Source organism: Hippopotamus amphibius, chromosome 15, assembly GCF_030028045.1.
Source record: "Hippopotamus amphibius kiboko isolate mHipAmp2 chromosome 15, mHipAmp2.hap2, whole genome shotgun sequence".
NCBI classification, from domain to species: Eukaryota; Metazoa; Chordata; class Mammalia; order Artiodactyla; family Hippopotamidae; genus Hippopotamus; species Hippopotamus amphibius.
The window spans coordinates 17210802-17231962 of record NC_080200.1 but is presented as its reverse complement, the minus strand read 5'-3'; the positions used below and the strand labels follow the sequence as shown (position 1 = coordinate 17231962).

At 50.5% G+C, this 21161-nt stretch overlaps 1 protein-coding gene across 17 annotated transcripts in view; it reads right to left on the bottom strand.

The window, feature by feature from the left end:
* Window positions 1–20339, bottom strand: part of EPS15L1 (epidermal growth factor receptor pathway substrate 15 like 1) — a 100564-nt gene extending 80225 nt beyond the window's left edge. For 5 of the 17 annotated variants that reach the window (XM_057708680.1, XM_057708685.1, XM_057708686.1 and 2 more), the window contains exons 1-2: window positions 20205–20329; window positions 1475–1981 (exon numbers count right to left, since the gene is read on the bottom strand). In XM_057708680.1, the coding sequence (XP_057564663.1) occupies window positions 1475–1540 (66 nt within the window). In that variant the 5' untranslated portion in view covers window positions 1541–1981; window positions 20205–20329. Of the gene's footprint in view, window positions 1–1474; window positions 1982–10504; window positions 10711–18938; window positions 19013–20204 lie in introns of those variants that run through there. The other 12 variants (XM_057708694.1, XM_057708693.1, XM_057708695.1 and 9 more) reach the window with 7 other exon arrangements.
* Window positions 20340–21161: the final 822 nt, after the last annotated feature.

Here is a 21161-nt window from a genome sequence, read left to right as displayed (position 1 = left end):
ACTGTTGGTGGGAATGTAAATGGGTGCAGCTACTATGAAAAACAGTATGGCGATTCCTCAAAAAATTAAAAATAGAACTACCATATGATCCAGCAATTTAACTTCTGGGTATTTATCCAAAGGATACAAAAATGCTAAGTCAAAAAAAAAAAAAAATACAACAATAGCCACGACATGGAAGCAACCTAAATATTTATTTATCGATGGATGAATGGATAAAGAAAATGTGATGTGTATACACACACACACATACACACACACAGAGGAATATTATTCAGTCATTAAAAAGAAGGCAATTTTGCCATTTGTGACAATGTGGATGAACCCTGAGGGCATTATGCTAAGTGAAATAAACAGGAAAAGACAAATACTGTACGATCTCACTTATATGTGGAATCTAAAAAGCAAGAAACCAAACTCACAGATACAGAGAACAGATGGGTGGTTGCCAGAGGTGGGAACAGAGGGTAGGCAAAAGGGATGAAGGTGGTCAAAAGGTACAAACTTCCAGTTATAAAATAAGTACGTCATGAGATACAATGTACAGCATGGTTAATATAGTTAATAATACTGTATTGTATATTCAAAGTTGCTGAGAGTAGATCTTAAAAGTTCCCATCACAAGAAATTTTATAACTATGTATGGTGAGGGATGTTAAGTATTGTGATCATTTCACAATGTGTACAAATAGCAAGTCATTGTGTTGTACACCCGAAATTAATATAATGTTATATGCCAACTATAATCTCAATTTAAAATAAACTAAAAAAAAAGCTCTGCATGCTTTCAAATCACATCTCCCCAGAGTAAGGCCAACAGAGGAAGCAACATCAAGAAGGCTGTTTCTCATCTATCAGTAAAGGTGACAGTGCTGGGTCCAGATAGCACATCATGTGCTCATGAAAATGGAATGCACAGACCCCAAGGACCCCTACCTTGACAAAGGTCCCCTTCTTGCCAGCAATCAGAGAGGCACAGGTCTGAAATGCATTTCCAGTGGGATTTTTTTAAGATTTCATGGTAGGCAAGAGAGAAGTTTCCAAGCTACTATGATTCCAATGAAAAAAAGTTACGGTGTTTGGAGCATAGAGGGTTAATAATTGTCTCAAACTTCCCAAATGCTTCTGAACTAGATCCACAATCAGAAGAAACAAGACCCCAAATAGTCCAGAAAAGGCTCTGAAGCCCCAGGCCCAAAGCTTGGACCATCAGTGCTAAGGGCTCATCCCATAGACAATCTACGGCCAGGTGTCGATCCCAAATGACCTACAACTAATGGAACACCACAGAATATGCCTCACCCATTCCTAAGTACAGGAATCAATTTGGGTAACCTGGGACAATGACAGCAGTTAGATTTAGTCTGATTTAATTACACATACTTCAGGCACTACATAAGCAGAAGGGCTGGGACGGGGGGCAGGGAGGAGAAATGGGAAAATATCAGCAGATCTAATTGGAACTTCCTCTTACCACCCTACTTCCTCCCAGGGACAGTGGAGTCACACCTGCAAGCTGCCCAATACACCACTGCAACATAGCTGAAGACAGACGCTGCTAAGGCCTCGAGTCCCCAAATGACAGGGCAGAGACCTCAGACACAAACAGCTCACTGGTGTGGGCAGCTGCTCTGCTGGGACAGAGCCTCCCTGAGTGCTGAGAGTGGGCACCAGAGCTGCCCACCTCTGCCTAACCCCAAAGTGAGCCCAGGCAAAGGTAGAAAGGCACCAGGCCAGGGGACAAGGCCTTCAGTGTAGGAGGCTGCAGACAGCTCGGAGATGGCTTCAAGGACGGGAGTCAGATGGAGCCGGCCCAGGAGGTGTTCTCCTCCAGCGGCCCACTGTGCTAAGATGTCATCTTTGACTCTGAATTATTCGTTGAGTTCAATATAACTTTCAAGTTGATCTCTCAGTTGGTCTCGTAAAATACTAGGAAAAGTTCCCATGGCCTCCTCACTCTATCCTTCAGCCCAGATGCAACCTACAAATGGGGAGACAGGGAAGGGAGCACATCAGGGAACAAGTTCACATCCTTCTGCTTTAAAACTCTACAGTTCATGCAAGTGTGTGCAGTTTTAATGCTGCAGAAAATCAGCTTGAGATGAGGAACACACAGCATTACTTCTTTGGAGGGGAAACCCTGAGGATTGGGGTTCTGGCCACACCTAAGTCCATCCAGCTCCGATTCCCGCTTTCATCCACAGGCAGGGGCTCTTACACAAAACAAAGCGATGATTGCTGGCCTTGCTTGTTTCAAAATAACATTTGTAAAGCAAATTCGTTTTCGTTTTAAAACTTTTAGGACAGTTTAATTCCTTGTTCTGATAAACAGTGGATCACATTTACTGAGCACTCACTATTTTCTATCCTGTACCTCATTTAATTGTCCCAACAATGCTATAGGCAGGTACTACTGTTCATCCCAATTTATGGGTGAGGAGACTGGGGTTACCTTGCCCAGGGTCACCCAGGCAAGGAGGGATGGAGTCAGAGGAGACCCAGGTCATGTGGCACTAACCTATTCCGCTAAAAACAGCCCAGGCATGACAAAGCCAGACACAGGGCCACGTCACAGCCTCCCGTGCATGCCTGCCTGAGAAAATGCAAACACATGATGATGTCACGGTACATTTTATTCAGCAGACGTGGTCAAAGTGCAAGACTTGACTTAAGTGTATGAACTGACTTGAAAACCAGCGCAGCCTGCCATTTCCTCAGGAAAACTGAGATCCCGTACTGGCTGTGTTTTTCAAAGCTATTGCCAAGTTTTGTAGGAAGTTATTTAGGCACATCACACCAAAAGACATCCCTGTCTGAGTTCCTACTTGGAAAACCAGATGCTGACGCAAAAACAAGGCTAGAGAAGTGCTCACTTGATAATCCTTGCATTCCACCTTAACTAACTTTAGAGTTAGTTCCCCTCACTGTTTGCACAATCATTACCTTGGCTGTGTGCACGGCCCTCCAGGCAGGCCAGACCACATTCTGCAGGTGAGGAAACCGGGATGTAACTCAATAGCACTCAAAGAGCATCAACAAACACTGGGGCATCTTGAACCTCCCTGAAACTGACAGCTCACTCCAACTGCCAGATCAGAAGTTGCTAAGCTAGAGCTAAGGTGAACACTGCCAAGAGAACTGAGACATGAGAAAGCGCCTTCATAAATCCTGAGGAAAAAGACATCCCAATTTAAAAACGAGCAAAGGGTAAGAAAAAGGTGATCCTGAAAGAAGAGAAGCAGCAAAGTTAGGGGAGATGTGCAATTTAGGTACTGCCAAAGAGAATGAAATGCCAGTGTTTGTCTCAGGCTGGCAAAGTCAAAGAGAGGTGTGTGCCGGATCGGCAAAGGTGAAAACACAACTTGGGCCCTGCCGGTGGGAAAATAAACCAAGTGGAGTGGCCTTCTGGAGACCAATGCCACAACATGTGGTAAATGTGTATGCTCCTGATATGCAGGTTTAACATGATTCCTACTGAACAACAAGATTCTTTGTTTATACAGATAAGCTTACTCTAAAATTTATACAGAAAATGGGACTTCCCTGGTGGCACAGTGGTTAAGAATCTGCCTGCCAACGCAGGCGACGTGGGTTCGATCCCTGGGCTAGGAAGATGCCACATGCTGCAGAGCAACTAATCCTGTGTGCCACAGCTACTGAGCCTGCATGCTGCAACTACTAAAGCCCGCATGTCTAGAGTCCATGCTCCACAGCAAGAGAAGCTACCGCAATGAGAAGCCTACGCACCAAAACGAAGAGTAGCCCCTGCTCACCACAACTAGAGAAAGCCCACGCTCAGTAGTGAAGACCCAACGCAGACAAAAAAAAAATTTTATAGAAAGGCAAAGGAATTAAAATAGCTAAAACAATGTTGAAAAAGGATAAAGTGGGAGGAATCAGTCTACCCAACTCCAAGGCTTGCTATAAAGCTCCAGTAATCACGACAGTGTGGCACTGATGGAGGGAAAGACACGTAGAACCATGGAACAGAACAGCAAGCCCAGAATCAGACCCACACAGATGAGCCCAACTGCGTGATCCAGTTTCTCTGCATGCTCACCAGTGTCACTATTTGTTGTTTTAGCCATTCCGATAGGTGTGTGGTAGCCTCCCATTGTGGTTTTTCAAGAGAATTTCCTTCTGACTTCTGAGGAGGAAAGAGGCCTGGTTCCACAAATGGTGTGGAGCAACTGGCCATCCAGAGGAAGAGAATGAACCTGGAGACAGAAGTCTCACACTTTTTACAAAATTAACTCCAAGCAGATCATGGATGTACATGTAAAACTATAAAACTTTCAGGAAAGAACAAAAGAGAAAATATTCAGAATCGGCGGCTGGGCAAAGAGTTCAGACTTGCCACCAAAAGCCTGATGCATAAGGGAAAAAAAAAAAATCAATAAATTGGACTTCATCAAAATTTCAAACGTTTGATCTACAAAAGACCCTGATAAGAGAGTGCAAAGACAAGCTACAGATTAGAAGGCAGTGCAGCTCACCCTTGAACAACCCACCCTCCAAACAGCCGAAAATCCAAGTGTAACTTATAGTCGGCCCTTCATGTACAGTTCCTCAGTAGCTGCAGTTTCACATCCATGGAGTCAACCAACATCAGATCAAGTAGTACTGTAGTACACATTTATTGAAAAAAATAAATTTTGTTTTTAAATAAAGAAAAAAGAAAAGAAAAAATTCCCATATAAGTGGACCTGCACAGTTCAAATCTGTGTTGTTCAAGGGTCAACTGTATTTGCAAATCACATATCCAACAAAGGACTAATATCTGGAATAAATAACTCTCAAAATTATTCAACAACAGAAAAGGCAACAGTCCAATAAGAACAGGAGGAAAAGACATGAAGGGACATTTCACCAACCAGGATATACAGATGGCAATTAAGCACATGAAAGGATGGTCAGCATATTGTTAGCTGGGAAATGTAAATTAAAAACCACAGTGATGGGACTTCCCTGGTGGCACAGTGGTTAAGAATCTGCCTGACAATGCAGGGGACATAGGTTCGATCCCTGGTCCAGGAAGATCCCACATGCCGCAGAGCAACTAAGCCCATGTGCCACAACTACTGAGCCTGTGCTCTAGAGCCCGCGAGTCACAACTGCTTAGCCTGTGTGCCACAACTACTGAAGCCCGCATGCCTAGAGCCCGTGCTCTGCAACAAGAGAAGCCACCGCACTGAGAAGTCCACACACTGCAACGAAGGGTAGCCCCTGCTCACTGCAACTATAGAAAGCCCGCACACAACAACGAAGACCCAACACAGCCAATAAGTAAATTAACTAATTAATTAAAAAAAACACCATGACAGGAAACTATACTCAATATACTGTAATAACCTATAATGGAAAAGAACCTGAGAAGTTATACGTATAACTGAATCATTTTGCTGTACACCTGAAACTAATACAACATTGTAAATCAACTCTACTTCAGTCAAAAAAAAATTATCTTGAAAAACCACAGCGAGAGGCCACCACACACCTATCGGAATGGCTAAAACAACAAACAGTGGCGCTGGTGAGCATGCAGAGAAACTGGACCACTTGCACATTGCTGGTGGGAATATAAAAAGGTACAACTACTCTGGAAACCAGCTTGGCAGTTTCTTAAAAAAACACCACCACCACCAACAACTGAACAATGCAACTATCACAGGACCCAGCAACTGCCCTGGGCATTCATCCAGAGAAATGAAGACTTAAGTTCACAGAACATCCTGTACTCAAATGGTCAGTGAGCTTTATTCAAAACTGCCCATAACTGAAACATGCCAGGTCTCCTTCAATGGGTAACTGCTTCAATGACCCGTGGTCCCACAGCACCATGGAATACTACTTAGCTATGCAAAGGAATCAACTACAGATACACACAACAACCCGGGAGAAGCTCCAGAGGATTATACTGAGTGAAAAAGGCCGATCTCCACAGGTTACACACTGTATGATTCCACTGTACATTGTTAAAATGCTGAAATTACACAAATGAACAGATTAGTGGTTGCCAAGGGTTCAGGAAGGAATGGGGTGGGAGGGAAATGGTGTGGCTGTAAAAGGGCAACAACAGTTCCCCGTGGGGATGGAACTGTTCTGCCTCTGACTGTAGCAACGTCAGTGCTCTGGTTAAGATGGTGTCCTACAGATCTGCAAAACATGGCCCCTGGAGGAAACTGGATAAAGAACACACAGGATCTCTGCATCATTTTTTTTCAAACAATTGCATGTAAATCTACAATTACCTCAAAATGTAAAAATTTTTAAAAGGAGACTTGGGAGATCTCACAACCAAACGCAAGGTCATATTTTTAGATAATCAGGGAAATTTGAATATGGACTGGGTATCAGATGATACTAAGCGATTATTATTAATTGTTTTAGTTGTGGTATGGCACTGTGGTAATGTAAGAGAAAACAGTCTCAACTACTAGAGGTGCATATTGAAATACGATTTCTAAGATGAAAAAAACTTGGGCAAAGACATTTACAAAACGTTGGCAACTGCTGTGAACAGGTGGTGAGTACGTGCAAGTTCATAAACTCTTCCCTCCACTTTTAGTGTGCTTCAAAATTTTTACATAATTAAAGACCAACATTTGATGTGTTTCTGCTCTGGCAAGGATTTTAAGGGTACAGGCTGCCTGAGGTTTAAGTGTGATAAATGAAGAGTAGCTTTATCACTGGCAGGATCATGCTTTTGTCAAATAATAAAAACCAGAATTTCTTTAACACACATAGGCCCTCCCGCTACTCTAGGGTCTCCTCCTGGGATTCAGTAATGATCAGATATGCAGGAAGGCAAAAGGGCAAGAGGGTTAGATCAGTTTGCCTTCTTGAGGGCGGGGACTGCAGGTGACAGTAAAGGCCTGAAAATAGTCAAGCACTGGTTAAGCCAATAATGAATTGCTGTGTCTCCATGGACAGAATACCAAAGAGCAGTAAAAATGGCACAGGCAGGACATTTACGATGTTTGCTTAAGTGAAAAGGGAGGGCCCAACCTGGCTGGTAAACACACAGTGATCACGTCCACACGCATCTACACCTGGCAGGACGGACACCACACGCGTACAGCGATTCCTACCTGTGAACTGGTTGCCTCCCCCTGGCTTTCTGAGTTCTCCAGTGAGCCACATTAGTGCACACTGCTTTTGTAAATAGGACAGAAAAGGGAAAAGGAGACGCAAAAGGAGAAGAGGGATCTGGAGGAAGATACGCAGTTCTCCCCGGTGACCCAAATGACCGCCATGACGAAGGACCAGCTGAAGACGCGTGCCCGCAATTTGGCACAGAATGCGGGACTTCCTCCGACCCATGCAGAACTCAGGGCCTGCAGCGGGCATGTGAGTTGGGGGAGTTCTCCTACAAGGAGAGCCAAGGAGCAAGAGAACCACACCTGAAAGTTCAGACACACAATGAGGCATCAATGTGAACAAGCCGGGCAGGGGGAGTTCAGGGCGAGAAGCCATTTGGAAGAACACAGAATCAAGGTGTGAATGCATCCATGCTCTCGGGAGACCAGTGCGCTCAGCCCCAGCTACTGGAAATGGAAGTGAGGAAGGAACAAAGAGGTCACTGGAGGCAGCCTTCCTGTTCCAACACACTGCCCTGTGCAGGATGCAGGACCTATGCGGAGCCCCAAAGGTCTCCAGGAAAGCCCACTGCCCCTGCCCACACCTCTCGGCCATGCCCTCTCATCACCGTGGGAAGCAGAACCACACAGAGGTCAAGAGCACCACCAGACAGATGTAGACTCAAGTCCTACCCCAGCACTGGAATGCTGTGCAACCCAGGGGAGGCTGAGCAGCCTCTCTGTGCCTTGATTTCTTCATTTGGAAAATTAGGATGAGCATTCCCACCACTGGAGACTGACATGGGGTGAGCACTTGTTAAACACTGGCTGTGTCAAGTCCTACTCTCTCACCTATCACTCTCCTTCCAGCAGCTCCTACATCCCCAGAAATGCCTGCCCCATTCTGGCTGCACCTCAAGCTACCAAGCTCCTCCTACCCTTCACAGAAAACTTCTTGGAAGAGTGGTACGCCCTTGGATTTGCCAGTTCTCTGCCCTTAGACTTGTGAATTCATTCATTCACTTGTTAAACACTTACACATTGAGTTCACACTTTAAGGAAACACTGAGGACACACGAGTGTGTGGACAGGGCTCTGAGACTCAAGAAGGAGGAGAGGCAGACAAAGTGAGCCAAGGACTACAGTGCAGGTGCCTCAGGATGTGACAGTGGGAGGCACAGCCGGGGCCTCCAGAACCAGATCAAGAGGTGAGGGATGGGGTAGGCTGGCTCTGGAGCGAGGGCAGCAGGGACTTGGGGTCACTCAGTACCATTTCAGCGAGGCAGGAATGGCAGACACAGTGAAATGACAGGTCTGCACACCCCTTGCTGAGAGGTCAGACCGCCATCCTGTCCTCCTGAAAGCAACCTGAGCAGACGCGCTCTTGAGAAGGTGAACTGAGCATGCACTCAGCTACTCGGAGTGGGTAAGAGGAGCGGGGGAGGAAGTTAGGGAGAGACTGCCATCGTCGTCCAGCAGAATGAGGCCTGAAGAACACAACTATCCACATGCGGACACACACAGAGAAGAAGGGGCCATTCACCCTTGAACATGTTTCTCTGGGATGTCCCTGTGGGCCACTGAGGTGGAAATCTCTTTTCCATTCCAGCAGCATCTACGGAGGGCCTGCCTAGTCCCAACCACTGGCCTCCGTAGGGGTGCAGCAGTGAATAAGGGGACCACCCTCCCCCAACCTCTCAGAGCTCCTGGTCTGGAGGAGAATGTCATTAGACATGACAACACACACAGCAGGCTGCAAGTGCTATGAGGAAAAGACAGGATGGAGGGCGACTCTGTAGCCCACAGACACACACCTGCGAGGGCAGGGAGACGGCTGCCACCCTGGCTGAGCCCGTCCGAGGGGACATGAGACAACAGGTTGAGGAGCACCCACACTGGAGCACTGGAGGAAGACAGGCCCACAACAGAGACAGAAGTAGGTGACACTGGCAAGAAAACACCAAGGGAGTAGGGTCCTGGAGGGCCCGGAGGACGGGCACAGAGGGAGGGGTACAGGGTTGAGAGCAGCCATGCAGAGGGGCAGGTGGACGGGACTGGAAAGGGACCTTGTCCGGGCAACCTGGATGGATGGAGCAGGGAGCAGAATCCAGCCAAAAAACTGCTGCTTAAGATCAACGTGGCCCTGGCCTCCCTGCAGCCCTCCCTGGACTCCGCTCCTCCAGGCATCTCAGAGAACAGTCCTGCCCCCCATCATTTCCATTCTATCTTCCCTTCCTCCATTCGATGGACCGGCCCCGGGGAGACTCACAGGGGCAACATCTTAGGAGTAAGTGCCCCCTACACAGCAGGGCACCTACAGTCCTCCTTGAAAGCGCCCACTTCTCACAGTGCTCCCAACTTTCCCCAAGCACGCCCGAACACTCCCAAAATTCCTTTTCTACGTGGGCCACCCCAGGGTTCCAACATCCCTGCCATCTTCTGACCCCTGGCCCAACACTACACCAGGACCCGGGGATCCCCAGGCCAGCAGCCGTCTGCGCCTCCTCCCCGCTGCCCTCTGTAGGTGGCATCACCAGCCTCCCAGCTGCTCTTCCTCAGAGCCTCGGGGCCCTCTAGGCACCAGGCACCAAGCCAGGCTCCGGGCTCCCAGTGAGCAAAAAGACAGTCCCCGCCACCGCAGAGCACAGCATCACGGTCTGGTCAGGGAACGGAATCGCACAAAGGCAGCAGCGCAGAGGCACTGGCAGGGGCAGCACAGGAATGGAGCTTTGTCCTGCCGGGCGGGGGGCGGGGGTTAGGTAGACAGAGCAGCGAGGGGGGCCTTCCAACCCCTTCCTCGCTCTGCACACACCTCTGCCCAGGCCCCAGCCTCTCAGCTGGCACCCCGCCTTCACCCGCTTCCCTCTCCATCCCATCTGGCACAAGGTCATACCCCTGTTCAAAAGGGCCCTCTGTGGTTGCTGAAGGAATATGGAGTTCCACTCGGCCATGCTCTTGATGTGCTCCACAGCCACCTCCTGGCCCTGCCAGGATAACATCCCCCCAAACTCACCCATACACACACATAACACTCGCTCCCACACAGACACACGATCTGCCGTCAAGCCCCGCCTTCCTTCCTGGTCTGGCAGATGCTCTACTGAACATACTGTGCACCTTTTACCCTTGTCTGGGCAAGACAATCATCCCTATGGGGGTGGGGGAGGGGGTCGTCCTGCCTGCTAAAAGCCAATTACCTTCCAGCTCCAGCACCAAACCCCTGCTGTAAGAAGTCGCCCAAATTCCCAACTGAAATGAGTCCCTCTCTCCCACACTCCCACAGCCCTGAACTTACAAAAGGGACACTTCTTAAAGCCTAATGTATGTTAAGGCTAGTGTAATGACCGGGCCCCCTCCCTACACTCCACTTCTTGCGGGGTGGAGGGTTCACATTTATTCCACCTTGTACAACGCTGGGCCCATACCTTCAGTAAAAGTTTCTTCATGTGACAGGTGAGATTTAGGTGGAGCCTCAGGAGGGAGGGGGTGAGATGGGAGGAGAGTGGTCGGTGCTCAGGCAGACACAGCTCCACCACTTGGCGGCAGAGAGAAGACAAGCCACCAAGCCTCTCGGGGCCTCAGTTTCCCCATCTGTAAAATGGAGATAATACAGGGCCTGCCCTGACCATTCCTGTAAGTATTAAACGAGAATATGTCGGTAAAGCGCACTCTACAAAGAGACGCAGTTATTATATTTATTATTATATGGTGGTTGTTACTGTTACTGAGACAGAAGAACAGGTTCTATCTACAAAGAATCGTGGGGTAGGGGGGGAGTCGCCAGGCAAAACTGTTAGGACGTGTGTTGCAGGCATCAAATCATCATCCTCACAGCTGGTCGTGCCAAACAATAAAATATTTCACCAAATGTTGGACACACTAGAGTACACATCGCCCTCGTTTTCTCTCTCAACTGGTTGGCTGAGCTGCTCCGAACACCAGGACAGAACAGTCTTTTACCAGTTCTCTCAGTCTCAGGGGTTGTTTTTTCTAAACATACAATTTCACACATAGTAGCTTAAGTACATACCTGTAAAAACCCACTTACAGGGCTGTGAACTAAAGAATATTTTCTAGTGGCAAAAAGGCAACAAAAAATCAAAAAGTCCAATACCAATACTAACAACTTGGCCTGAAAGAAAATGCTGATTACGTGGCCTGACTGTGAGCACTGCAGTGACCCGCCGGCTTGCCTGACCCACTGGGCATTGCGGGTGTCAGCTCAGCTGCTTGGGAACCTCTTCTCCATCGTGTCCAAAATTGTTCAAAATGGGTGTAGGGGTGAGCTGAGGGCATAGAAGCCGCTCTAATCTTTATCAAAGAAAACACTCAAAGGGAGAAACACCTGCAATCACACACCCTGAAGTCTCCTGGGTTCTGGGACCTCCAACAGTGCCGTTTCTCGGGTGTGGACGAATTTAGAGGGCTAATCCACCCCAAAATTTCAGAGTCCTGGTTAAACAGTCTCCAAAACAGGGCCTCACTGTCAAGTTTTTTTCTTGTTTAATCTTTCCTCTTTAAAGACAGCCTGAAGGAGGATCGTTTTCTTTCTCCACTGGAAATGCAAAATTGAAAAGCCCATCCTATTTGGGTTAAGAAAAGCCAATTTTCTATGGATCGACAGTTACTGTCACTAGTAAATCAGAGAAATCCTTCCCATACCCTTTCACAGCAGAAGTGAAGAGGCATCGGGAGCCCCGGGGATGGGTGGGGGCCTGGTCATCAGGATGCTGGCCGAGGGGTGAGGGGAGTGCCCTGACTTTCATCACCAGCAGAGTGCAGTGCCTGTTTCTTCATCCAAGACACAAAATACAAAATGTTTCCAGCAATTGCTACCATCAAGGGCAGCTAGAGAGAGACTGCGCTCCCGGCTGCTACGCGAAGCATGCGGCAATCAATTGACAGGTGTCCATCACCTGCCGGCTTCAGAGGCTGGGACACCGCAGGGACAGAGCCGCTCCTGCCCTCCCAGGAGCCCACAGAGTGCCACCCACAGGAGCTTTAGAGCTGTGGGCCGACCCAGACACCCCACCTCCCCAGGAGGACTGACCCCAGTCATTTTACCTCTCTCCCTTCCGTCTCCTTGTTCAGAAATAAGCACAAAGATGATGACAATGACACCTCCCTGACAGGGAGTCAGTGGTGAACAGGCACAAAGTGGGTGTCCAACCACACTCCCTTACTTCCATGCAAGACCCGTGCCCCAAATCTCTCCCCAACATCACTCTGGAAGACCCCGGGTGACCAGAGTTGGGGAACGGGGGCTCTGACTGGGTGGAGGGGGTGGGAGGGGCAAACTATAGCGATGGGGGTGGAGGGGTAAGCAGCCAGCCTGAAAGAACGCACACCTCTGCCTCCTCCGGTGCTACTGGAACAGAGGAGGGAGAAGAAGAAGGGAGTCACAGGTCCCCTCTTCCTCCTCTCCTTACTGCCAGCCCAGTGGAGGCAGTTCATTCCACCTCTGCGGGCTGCCACCTGACCCCCACGAGGACGTCTGCCACGGGATGTCCTGATGGTCTCTGCCATCCGAAGGCGGGTGCTCAGTTTTATTTATCTTGGGCCTGAGCCAGCACACAGTAGGTGCTCAGTAAATGTAATATGGGGGTGTCTCCAGGAGATGGGCTGTGCCTCAATGTGGGGTCTGGTCCGGCCTGGAGGGCCTGCTGCAAAGGTGATGAAGGTCTGGTCTCAAATGACACAACCACCACCTGGTGCCACCCACCTGGCTCCCAGGAAGCTCGTCGTGTCCTGCTGGCTGCCCACCCCACACCTGCTTCTTCCTCCTGCTTCCTGCCCCCGCTCAGAGGACCCCTGTCCAAGTAGCCAATCCACAAATTCCTTTGATCACTGGCCCTTCTGCTCTTCTGGAAACCTCAGACCAGGCTGCTCTGTATCACTCAGGACCACATCACAGCAAATATCTCTGAGCTAGTACCCAGCTCTAGGCATTCCCTGTATAAGCAGTCAGACAATCTAAACGTGTCACTTCACTCCTCAAGAACTGCCAGAGCTCCTAACTGCTTCTCATGAAGTGGGCCTGCCCTACCAGTCAGCCTTCAGTTCAACAGGTAAAAGAGTACAAGGACAAATTAAAACTGGCACTTTCCCTGCCTAAGACCATCAATCAAATACTCCCACCAACAGAAAATTACAAACTGGTATGTGGAAAAGTACAGGCTATCCCCAAAGGCAGTAACAGAAAAGCTGGCCTGAGCTGTCAGGGAAGTGATGTGCCAGCTGAGATGCGAAGAGGAGCAAGGATTAACTGGAGACGAAGAGGGGAAGGACACTCCAGAGAGGCTATAAATAGCATGTGCAAAGGCCCTGAGGCAAGAAAGAATGTGCACACAACTGAAAGAAGGGCCTAGGGGCTGCAGGGCAGAGCAACAGGTCTGGGAGGTGCAGGATACAGGGGTGCCATGTGCTGGGTGGGGCAGAAGCCTGATCCTGTCCATAGACAGTGACAGCCAGGCACCACCTTTCCCTGCTTTCAGCCAGTGTGTACAAAAGGAGGAGAACCAACTCCAGTCGGGAAATCGATGCTAGTAAAACCTGCAACAAGCCCACACAGCAGACAGAGCCGGGAGGCAATCTGAGGAGATGGCTGTTTGCGGACATCTGTAACCTCTACTTCCTTCAGCTTGAAGAAGTAAGAACTGGGGTTGCTATGGCGGGCAAAGCACTCCACGCAGGAGCAGCCTTCGGGCCACAGAGCCAGCAGGTCTCCTTTCCTCCCCCACATCTGCGTCAGCCACTCTCTGGGCAAGCAGACACCCTGTCAGGCCCTTTTGTCTCAGGCCAATTTGCAGGCCTGGCACAGACTCCTGTGTCCCATTTTACCAAGCCACCTTCTTCCCTACGACCCTAAGTCACCCTAGTTAAAAGAGGGACATGTGTACCCCAAAGTCCCAGCCCCAGCCTCACATTCAGCCCTTTGGGCTGGAGTTCCAGTTTCTCTGCTTCAATTCATTCTGCTCTGCCTCTGTCAGGAAGGCCATGCCTCCCTCCCCTTCCAGGATCCCCATGGCCCAGTCCAAACACCCCCTGTCCTCCATGCAGCCGTCTCCAACACATCCATGTGGAGGCAAGTCACCCGCCCCTCATCCAGCCGGGACCTGACCTCCCTGGCCTGAGCAGAGTCCGTTTTCCCTGTGGGCTGGGCGAGGTGCACTCATTTCTCCATCAGCCTCTGAAAGCACCAAGCACCCACTCCAGCAGACAAACTTGCTGATCCCTCATAAGGACGAGGAGGAGTTTTTTCCATCGCCCCCTCCACCTCCCAATGAGACGAGACTAAAACACTAAAATAAAAATGTAAACAAGTGACCTTCTCTCCACCAACTCTGTAGAACCTAATGATGAAGTAGTACGACCACTGTTTAAAAACAAATGAGACGGACTTTCTAGGTGGCGTAGTGGTTAAGAATCCACCTGCCAATGCAGGGGACACGGGTTCGAGCCCTGCTCTGGGAAGATTCCACATGCCACGGAGCAACTAAGCCCGTGTGCCACAACTACTGAGCCTGTGCTCTAGAGCTCGTGAGCCACAACTATTGAGCCCATGTGCCACAACTATTGAAGCCCACGCACCTAGGGCCCGTGGTCCGCAACAAGAGAAGCCACTACAATGAGGAGCCTGCGCACCACAATGAAGAGTAGTCCACGGCAACAAGAGAAAGCCTGTGTGCAGCAATGAAGACCCGATGCAGCCAGTAAATAAATTAAATAAATAAATAAATTTATAAAAAAACAAACAAATGAGACCTCACATTACTGCAATATTAGGCAGCTTTAAAAAAAAATACAAGACAGGAAACTACAGTGCAACATGCTGGGTGCAACCTTTGGCAAGTGACATAAGGTCTCTGGGCCTCAATTTACCCCTTTATATAAAGCGAGGATAAGACTGACCAAGGTGACTTGGAGGATAACCTGAGCCATCCAAATGCCTTTCCTACTCAGTCCTTGGAGCCTGCGTGGACTCCAGCCTTCCCAGACCTCCGTACCTGACTGTGCCCTCCTCAGCCTTACACTTGACACAGCGTGCGTGGCATCGCTATACTGTGTACGTGTTTGCTCATTTCTGTACGTCTGCGCCCCCTCCTTAGAACCTCAGCTCCCTGAGGCAGGGTGGTCTTCAGGTTCACTGGTATATCCCGCTGCCCAGAGCGCACCAGCCAAGAGAAGATCCCCAGTAAATACTTGAACAAACAGCGTGCTACACAAATGAAGGCACTCTGAGCACACGTCTATCACCCTGAGGGATTCTGACATTCCACCGTTGTGAGACAGGTAAAACAAATACAGAGAATTATTCCCTACTTGCCAATGGGGAAACTGGGGTGCAGAAAGTACTGCATAACTGAGGTCACTGAAAGAACATCTGGGAACCCTGACGTTGAAAAACAGGCACCCTGAAGAGGCCTCAAAAGATAACGGGGCTTCAAGAGCGCCCACCTATGGCAGAATATCAAGTAGCTTTCTGAGTGACTGCTGGCTGCTCGGTTCAGGTCAAGGTGGAAGGAACCCGAGAGCACTCCCTGGAGTGGGGCTGATGAGATGCCTCTCACCAGGGTGGTGGTGGCCAGGGCTGTGGGCACAGCCTGAGGCATCAGAGAGTGGACACTCTATCCAGTACATCTGATCAAAGACAGTCACTTGCTTCCCAGATTAGCTGATCTGGATTAAGAAACAGGCTGTGGGAAAGTTGTTGTAAAGCTCAACGCTGGGGCAGAAGAGGCACAACTTACATGTGCTTGTTTGACCAAGGGCCACGGAGTCAACAAAAACGAGGCTGATGCAGGTTCATAAGACAGAGATAGCCAGAAACTCTGGATCTTACAGGGTGAGCCCAATTTACTCTAAAACCTGGCTCTCACAACACTGCAAAGCAACTCTACTCCAATAAAAATTAATTTAAAAAACTAAAAAAAATAAAACACTTGGCTCTCTACCCATCCTACCTTCCCAATTTATACGCATTAGCATTCTAGTAAGATACAGAAACTAGCAATTATTTTGGAGGAAAAAACAAGGGACAAAAGGACAAACAAGTGTCTCAAGCACTGAGTCTTCATTCCAGACACATTTGCCTGTGCTGCTGTGGGCCAGCGGGCTGCCTAGAAAAGCAGAAAGAGCAGGGCTGATGTAGATTCAACCCCAGCTCTGCACCCACCAGCTACAGGACTTCAACAAGTTACTTAATCCCTCTGGGTCTCAGTTTCCCATTTGCAAAACAGGAATAAAAGCCTTTTAGGGACTTCCTAGGTGGCGCAGTGGTTAAGAATTCACCTGCCAACGCAGGGGACATGGGTATGAGCCCTGCTCTGGGAAGATCCCACATGCCACGGAGCAACTAAGCCCGTGCGCCACAACTATTGAGCCTGTGCTCTAGCGCTCGTGAGTCACAACTATCGAGCCTGTGTGCCACAACCACTGAAGCCCACACGCCTAGAGTCCGTGCTCCACAACAAGAGAAACCACTACAATGAGGAGCCCACGCACCGCAATGAAGAGTAGCCCCCGCTTTCAGCAACGAGAGAAAGCCCGTGTGCAGCAATGAAGACCCAACACAGCCAATAAATAAATCAAATTAATTAATTAATTAAAAACAAAAACGCCTTTTAAAACAGTGGCACCCATTAAGAAAAAGCATATGACTAAGTGGGGCGGAAGGAAGAAGGAACTCCTTGGGCACCGGGCAGACTCATTTTCACTGAGCCCGACACGCTCCTCATGTTACTATTGCTCCCTGGGTCGGGGGGCCACACAAGGGACCCACAAAAGGTACAGGAGGGAGAACTCCCGTTCAGGTGGGGCTGAGGGAAGACACCACCGAAGAGGCCGCTGGGGCAGGTAAGATGCAGCAGGAGGTCACAGCATGAGGTTCTAGCCATGGCGGCTGGGGTGGCGGGGAGGTTTAGAGTGCTCTGCACCAGAGTCAGGAACACACAGAAAGAAAGGATGCAAGCTGGAGAGGCTGAAATTTGGAAGAAGCGAGACAGTGAAGGCTGAGGGCGGCTACAGTGACTGACAAGTGTTGCAGGACTCGAGGACGACCAACCCCAAGGACAGGCCACTGGGTTTAAGAACAGCAAGGTCGCCAGTAACCTACAAGAGCACATGGTACAAAGAGGGTAAGGAACACAGGTGCATTTCCAGGGTGGGCTGCAATTAAAGAGGAGAGGTGAAGGGGGGGTGCTGGGAGATACATAAATCAATGAGACATTGATGGAGGAAAAAAATCACTGCTAGAGGGAGAACAACCTACTCTTCAAATTGACAAGATTTATATTCAGGGTCAGAGGAGACGATATGGGGAGAGGACATCACAGATATGGCAGAGTAAGGAGCATACCAGGAAAGATGCCGATGGGAAAAACACCCTGCCCTCCACAATCCCACTGGCTACCCGCTTCACTCACCTTGAACTGGCCATCCACGTCCCAAGGGTGCCCTACACTTCAATCCAACCACACCATGGCCTCCTGCTCCAAGGGGCTCCACTACTGCCCCCAACCAGAAATTATCCTGTAATTATATCCATGCTTCCCCTGTAATACCTGTGAACTCGTGTGAGGCCCTCAGGTAGACTGGAAGCGCCTGATAGGTCTGTGCCTCACACTTGGGTCGACAGGAACATGTGGTACAGTGCTTCCCTTAATAGGTGTAAATGTTGACAAAATTACCCAAGGAAGAAAGTCTGGCCACACCATCATTCAACAAAGGAACAGGAAAAAGCACACCAGTCAACGACCTGAACTTGTCGGAGGCCAGGGGACCCAGGCTGTCAAGCTCCTCATTCAAATATGCTCTGACCCCCAAGGGCCCAGCCCCCAGGCAACATGTAGAGAAGAAAAGCCACCTGTAAAGGATGCCGGGTGATGCAATTCGCTGGTCCTTGCTTCGTGGGTTTACCTGACACCCCCTGGGCACTGAGCAGAGAGTCAGGAGCACTGAGCACAGAGTCAGGAGCGCTAAGCAAGAGCCCTGCGCCTGGTCTAACAGGGACACCGACAGCAAAGAGACCCACAGACATCTGCGGACCATCACTGGGGCTGATGGGTGGTGTGGGGTAGGCACAGTGCTGGGGGAGGGGGATTACTTAAAACAGATAACCAGCGAAGGCCTCTGGGAAGAATGACATCTGAGCTGCCACCTCTGAAAGGAGCCAGGCACTGGCAGCACCAAGAGAAGAAACAGGGATGAGCATTTCAGGAAGGAGGAACAGCCCGAGGGACATCATGAGGACCGAGAGAGCTCAGGCTATGAGCGGAACAGGAAAGCCACAAGTATGGCTGCAGTGTGGGTGCCAGGGTGAGCAAGAGGCAGGAGAGGCCGACAGGCACCTGACCAACACAGATTCCTGGGGAGCAACTGGGATTTTATTCTAAAAGGTGCAAAGCAGATGAATCACATGACCTGATTCAGGTTTTCACACCTTACCTCACAGCAGTAAACCCCTGCCTTCTTCTAAAGCTAATCCTTCATCAGTAAAGAATCCCCCTCTTCACTGTGTGGGTAAGCACAAGTTAGAAAGCACTTAATAAACTCTAAAGCACTCAGTTAATGTTAGCTGTTGTCATCAAAGTTCAAACCAAGGCAAGTGTCAAAACTGGATAGGAAGTTTTAAAAACCAGGAGTGCTTGCTCATTAAATAAGCCTAAGCGTGTTTCACCCCCCCCCACCCTAAAAGGTATCAACTGGCTATTAATAATAATATCCAACATCTGTAGGGCACTTAATAGTTTACAGAGTACTTTCATATCTGTTGATTAATAACCACCGGTCTCTAATGCTCTGAATTTAGTTACAGTGTTACACATTGGCTAGTTCTGGCAATATTTAGCAAGTACCTACTGTCTCTCTCCTTGGATCAGCTGACCAGTCATGTCAACCTGCCTAACAGCTCTCCTGGGGTTTGGCGTTCTCACTGCTGTAATCTCTATCTTCCAATGCCCAAATCTGCCAGAGAATAAATAATGACTATAATTACAGGATCACTGAGTGATTCCAATGTGCCAAGCACTCTTCCAAGTGCTTTACATGTTTAATCTTCACCTGGTCCCAATACTTTTTTTATATTCCTATTTTCCAAATGAGGTGGCTGAGGCATAGGGAGGCTAAGTGCTTCGTCCAAGGACACTCGGAGGAGTAAGCTGTGGAGCCAAGATCCGAACCCAAGACGATGTGACCCTGTGTCCTCACTCTATCCCAATGCTGTGCTAGATAATTCTGGCAAAGTGCATATAATACGGCGCCTGGTACAACACAGATACTCAGCAAATAAAGGCAGCTGTTATTAGCAGGACAATAGGCAGTTTCTAGTTCCCACCAGAGTGTCACCTCCAGGACAGCAGCGACCTTGTTGGTCTAGGTGACTGCTGCGCTCCCAGCACCTGGCCCGACGAACGTCTGACGGATGGATAAATGAATGAACGTCCCTTCCAGAAGGCAGGGCTGCCTGCGCATGGCTCTCTTTTGCACGTCTGTGTCGCGCCACTGATACTGCCCCTTAGTAAGAGCATCAGGCTGACTGGAGGGCACAGCAAGGCCCGGAGACTTGCGACCCCTCTCCTTTTCACGGCGCAGAAGTGGCGGAAGCAGCTCCCAAGGGAAGATGAGATGCGTGCAGGATCGCACTGCTGGCGGGTCCTGGCTCCGGAGGGGCTCTGCCCTCCGCCGCGGCGGGGACACTGGCCGCCCCGGCGCTGGGACCCGGCAGGAGACAAAGACCCGCGGGGCCGCCGCACCCGCAGAAATGCTCGCTCCCCTCGCCCACCTCCCCGGGAGGCAGCCCAATGCTACCATGCCTCACCCGGCCTGGAAGCTGCGCAGATGGCCGGGCCCCGGACGGAGCAGACACGCGCTGCAGCCCCGCCTGCGGGGTCGCCGCCCGCAGAGGGTCGCTCGGGTGCGGGAGGCCGCGGGCCGGACTGGCCTGTCACCTTCAGGACCGCCCGCCCACTTGCCCGCCCTCCGCCGGGGCCCCTCAGCGCGAGCCGCCGCCGCCGCCGCCCAGCTGTGCCTCCCCGCACTCAGGCCTTCCCGCAGCGTCCGCCTCGCGCCCCGCACCGGCGGCGCCGCACCCCCGCCCGCCCTCCCTCCCTCCCGCTCGGCCCGTACCTGCTGGGAGAGGGGGATGAGCGGGGCCGCCATCTTCCCGCGGACTCGGGCTCCGAGCGCCGGGGGAAACGGGGCGGGGCCGCGCTTGCGCACTGGTGCGAGGGGCGGTGCGCGCGCAGCCGGGCCCAGGATGGGGCGGGGCCGAAGCCAGGCTGCGCACGCTCAGCGGAGCCTGAAGGGGAGGGCGGTAGGGCGGGGCCGCAAGCGCCTAGCCCCAGCCGAAGGGGGCGGGGCCCGGGGCCTTTGCCTAGTGCCTCCTGCGCTCCTTCACCGCCTCCTTCCCGTTTCCTCTGCTCTTCTGGCAAGGTCCCTTACCCCTCCAGGTCCTTGCCGATGCTGGGCCCTCTGCTAGGGCTGCTATTCCCATTCCCGAGCGCCTGGTAAAAGCACTATGGAGAGGCCATCGCCCACCCGGCAGAGGGTCAGGACCCTCACCCTGGCTAACAAGGCGCCCTGTTCTTAGAATAGTTGTTTGTGTGTGTGTGTGTGTGTGTGTGCGCGCGCGCGCGCACCTACAACGCCTGTGAGTATTTCCCAGCCGCCACTTTCTTGCTGTGTGACCTTGGCAAGTCATTTAAGTAGCCTCTTTGCGCCCCCAATCCCCTCTTCTGAAAAGAGGGAATGGTAATATGTTTGCTATGGTTCCACCTCTATGCCTCACGCTGTGCCCTGCACAGAGCAGGCACCTGATGTTTGCTGGAGGACCATTACTGGAGGGGCATTTATTTGCTTAGACATGCTTTGCCTTCTTTTTGCTATTGACATCCGCTCATCTGTGGCCGGTTTCCACTAAAAGGATGAGGAAGGAAGGTCCCGCTGAGTAGCTAACCACAGTGACACAAGGTTTCTTCAGCATGAGTCAGCTTCGCCTTACCTGGTTTCCTGTGACAATGGCCCTTTTCGGGCAGGAAATCTGGAAGGCGGAGCAATCTCCGGGTAGTGAGGGCATAGCTTCCT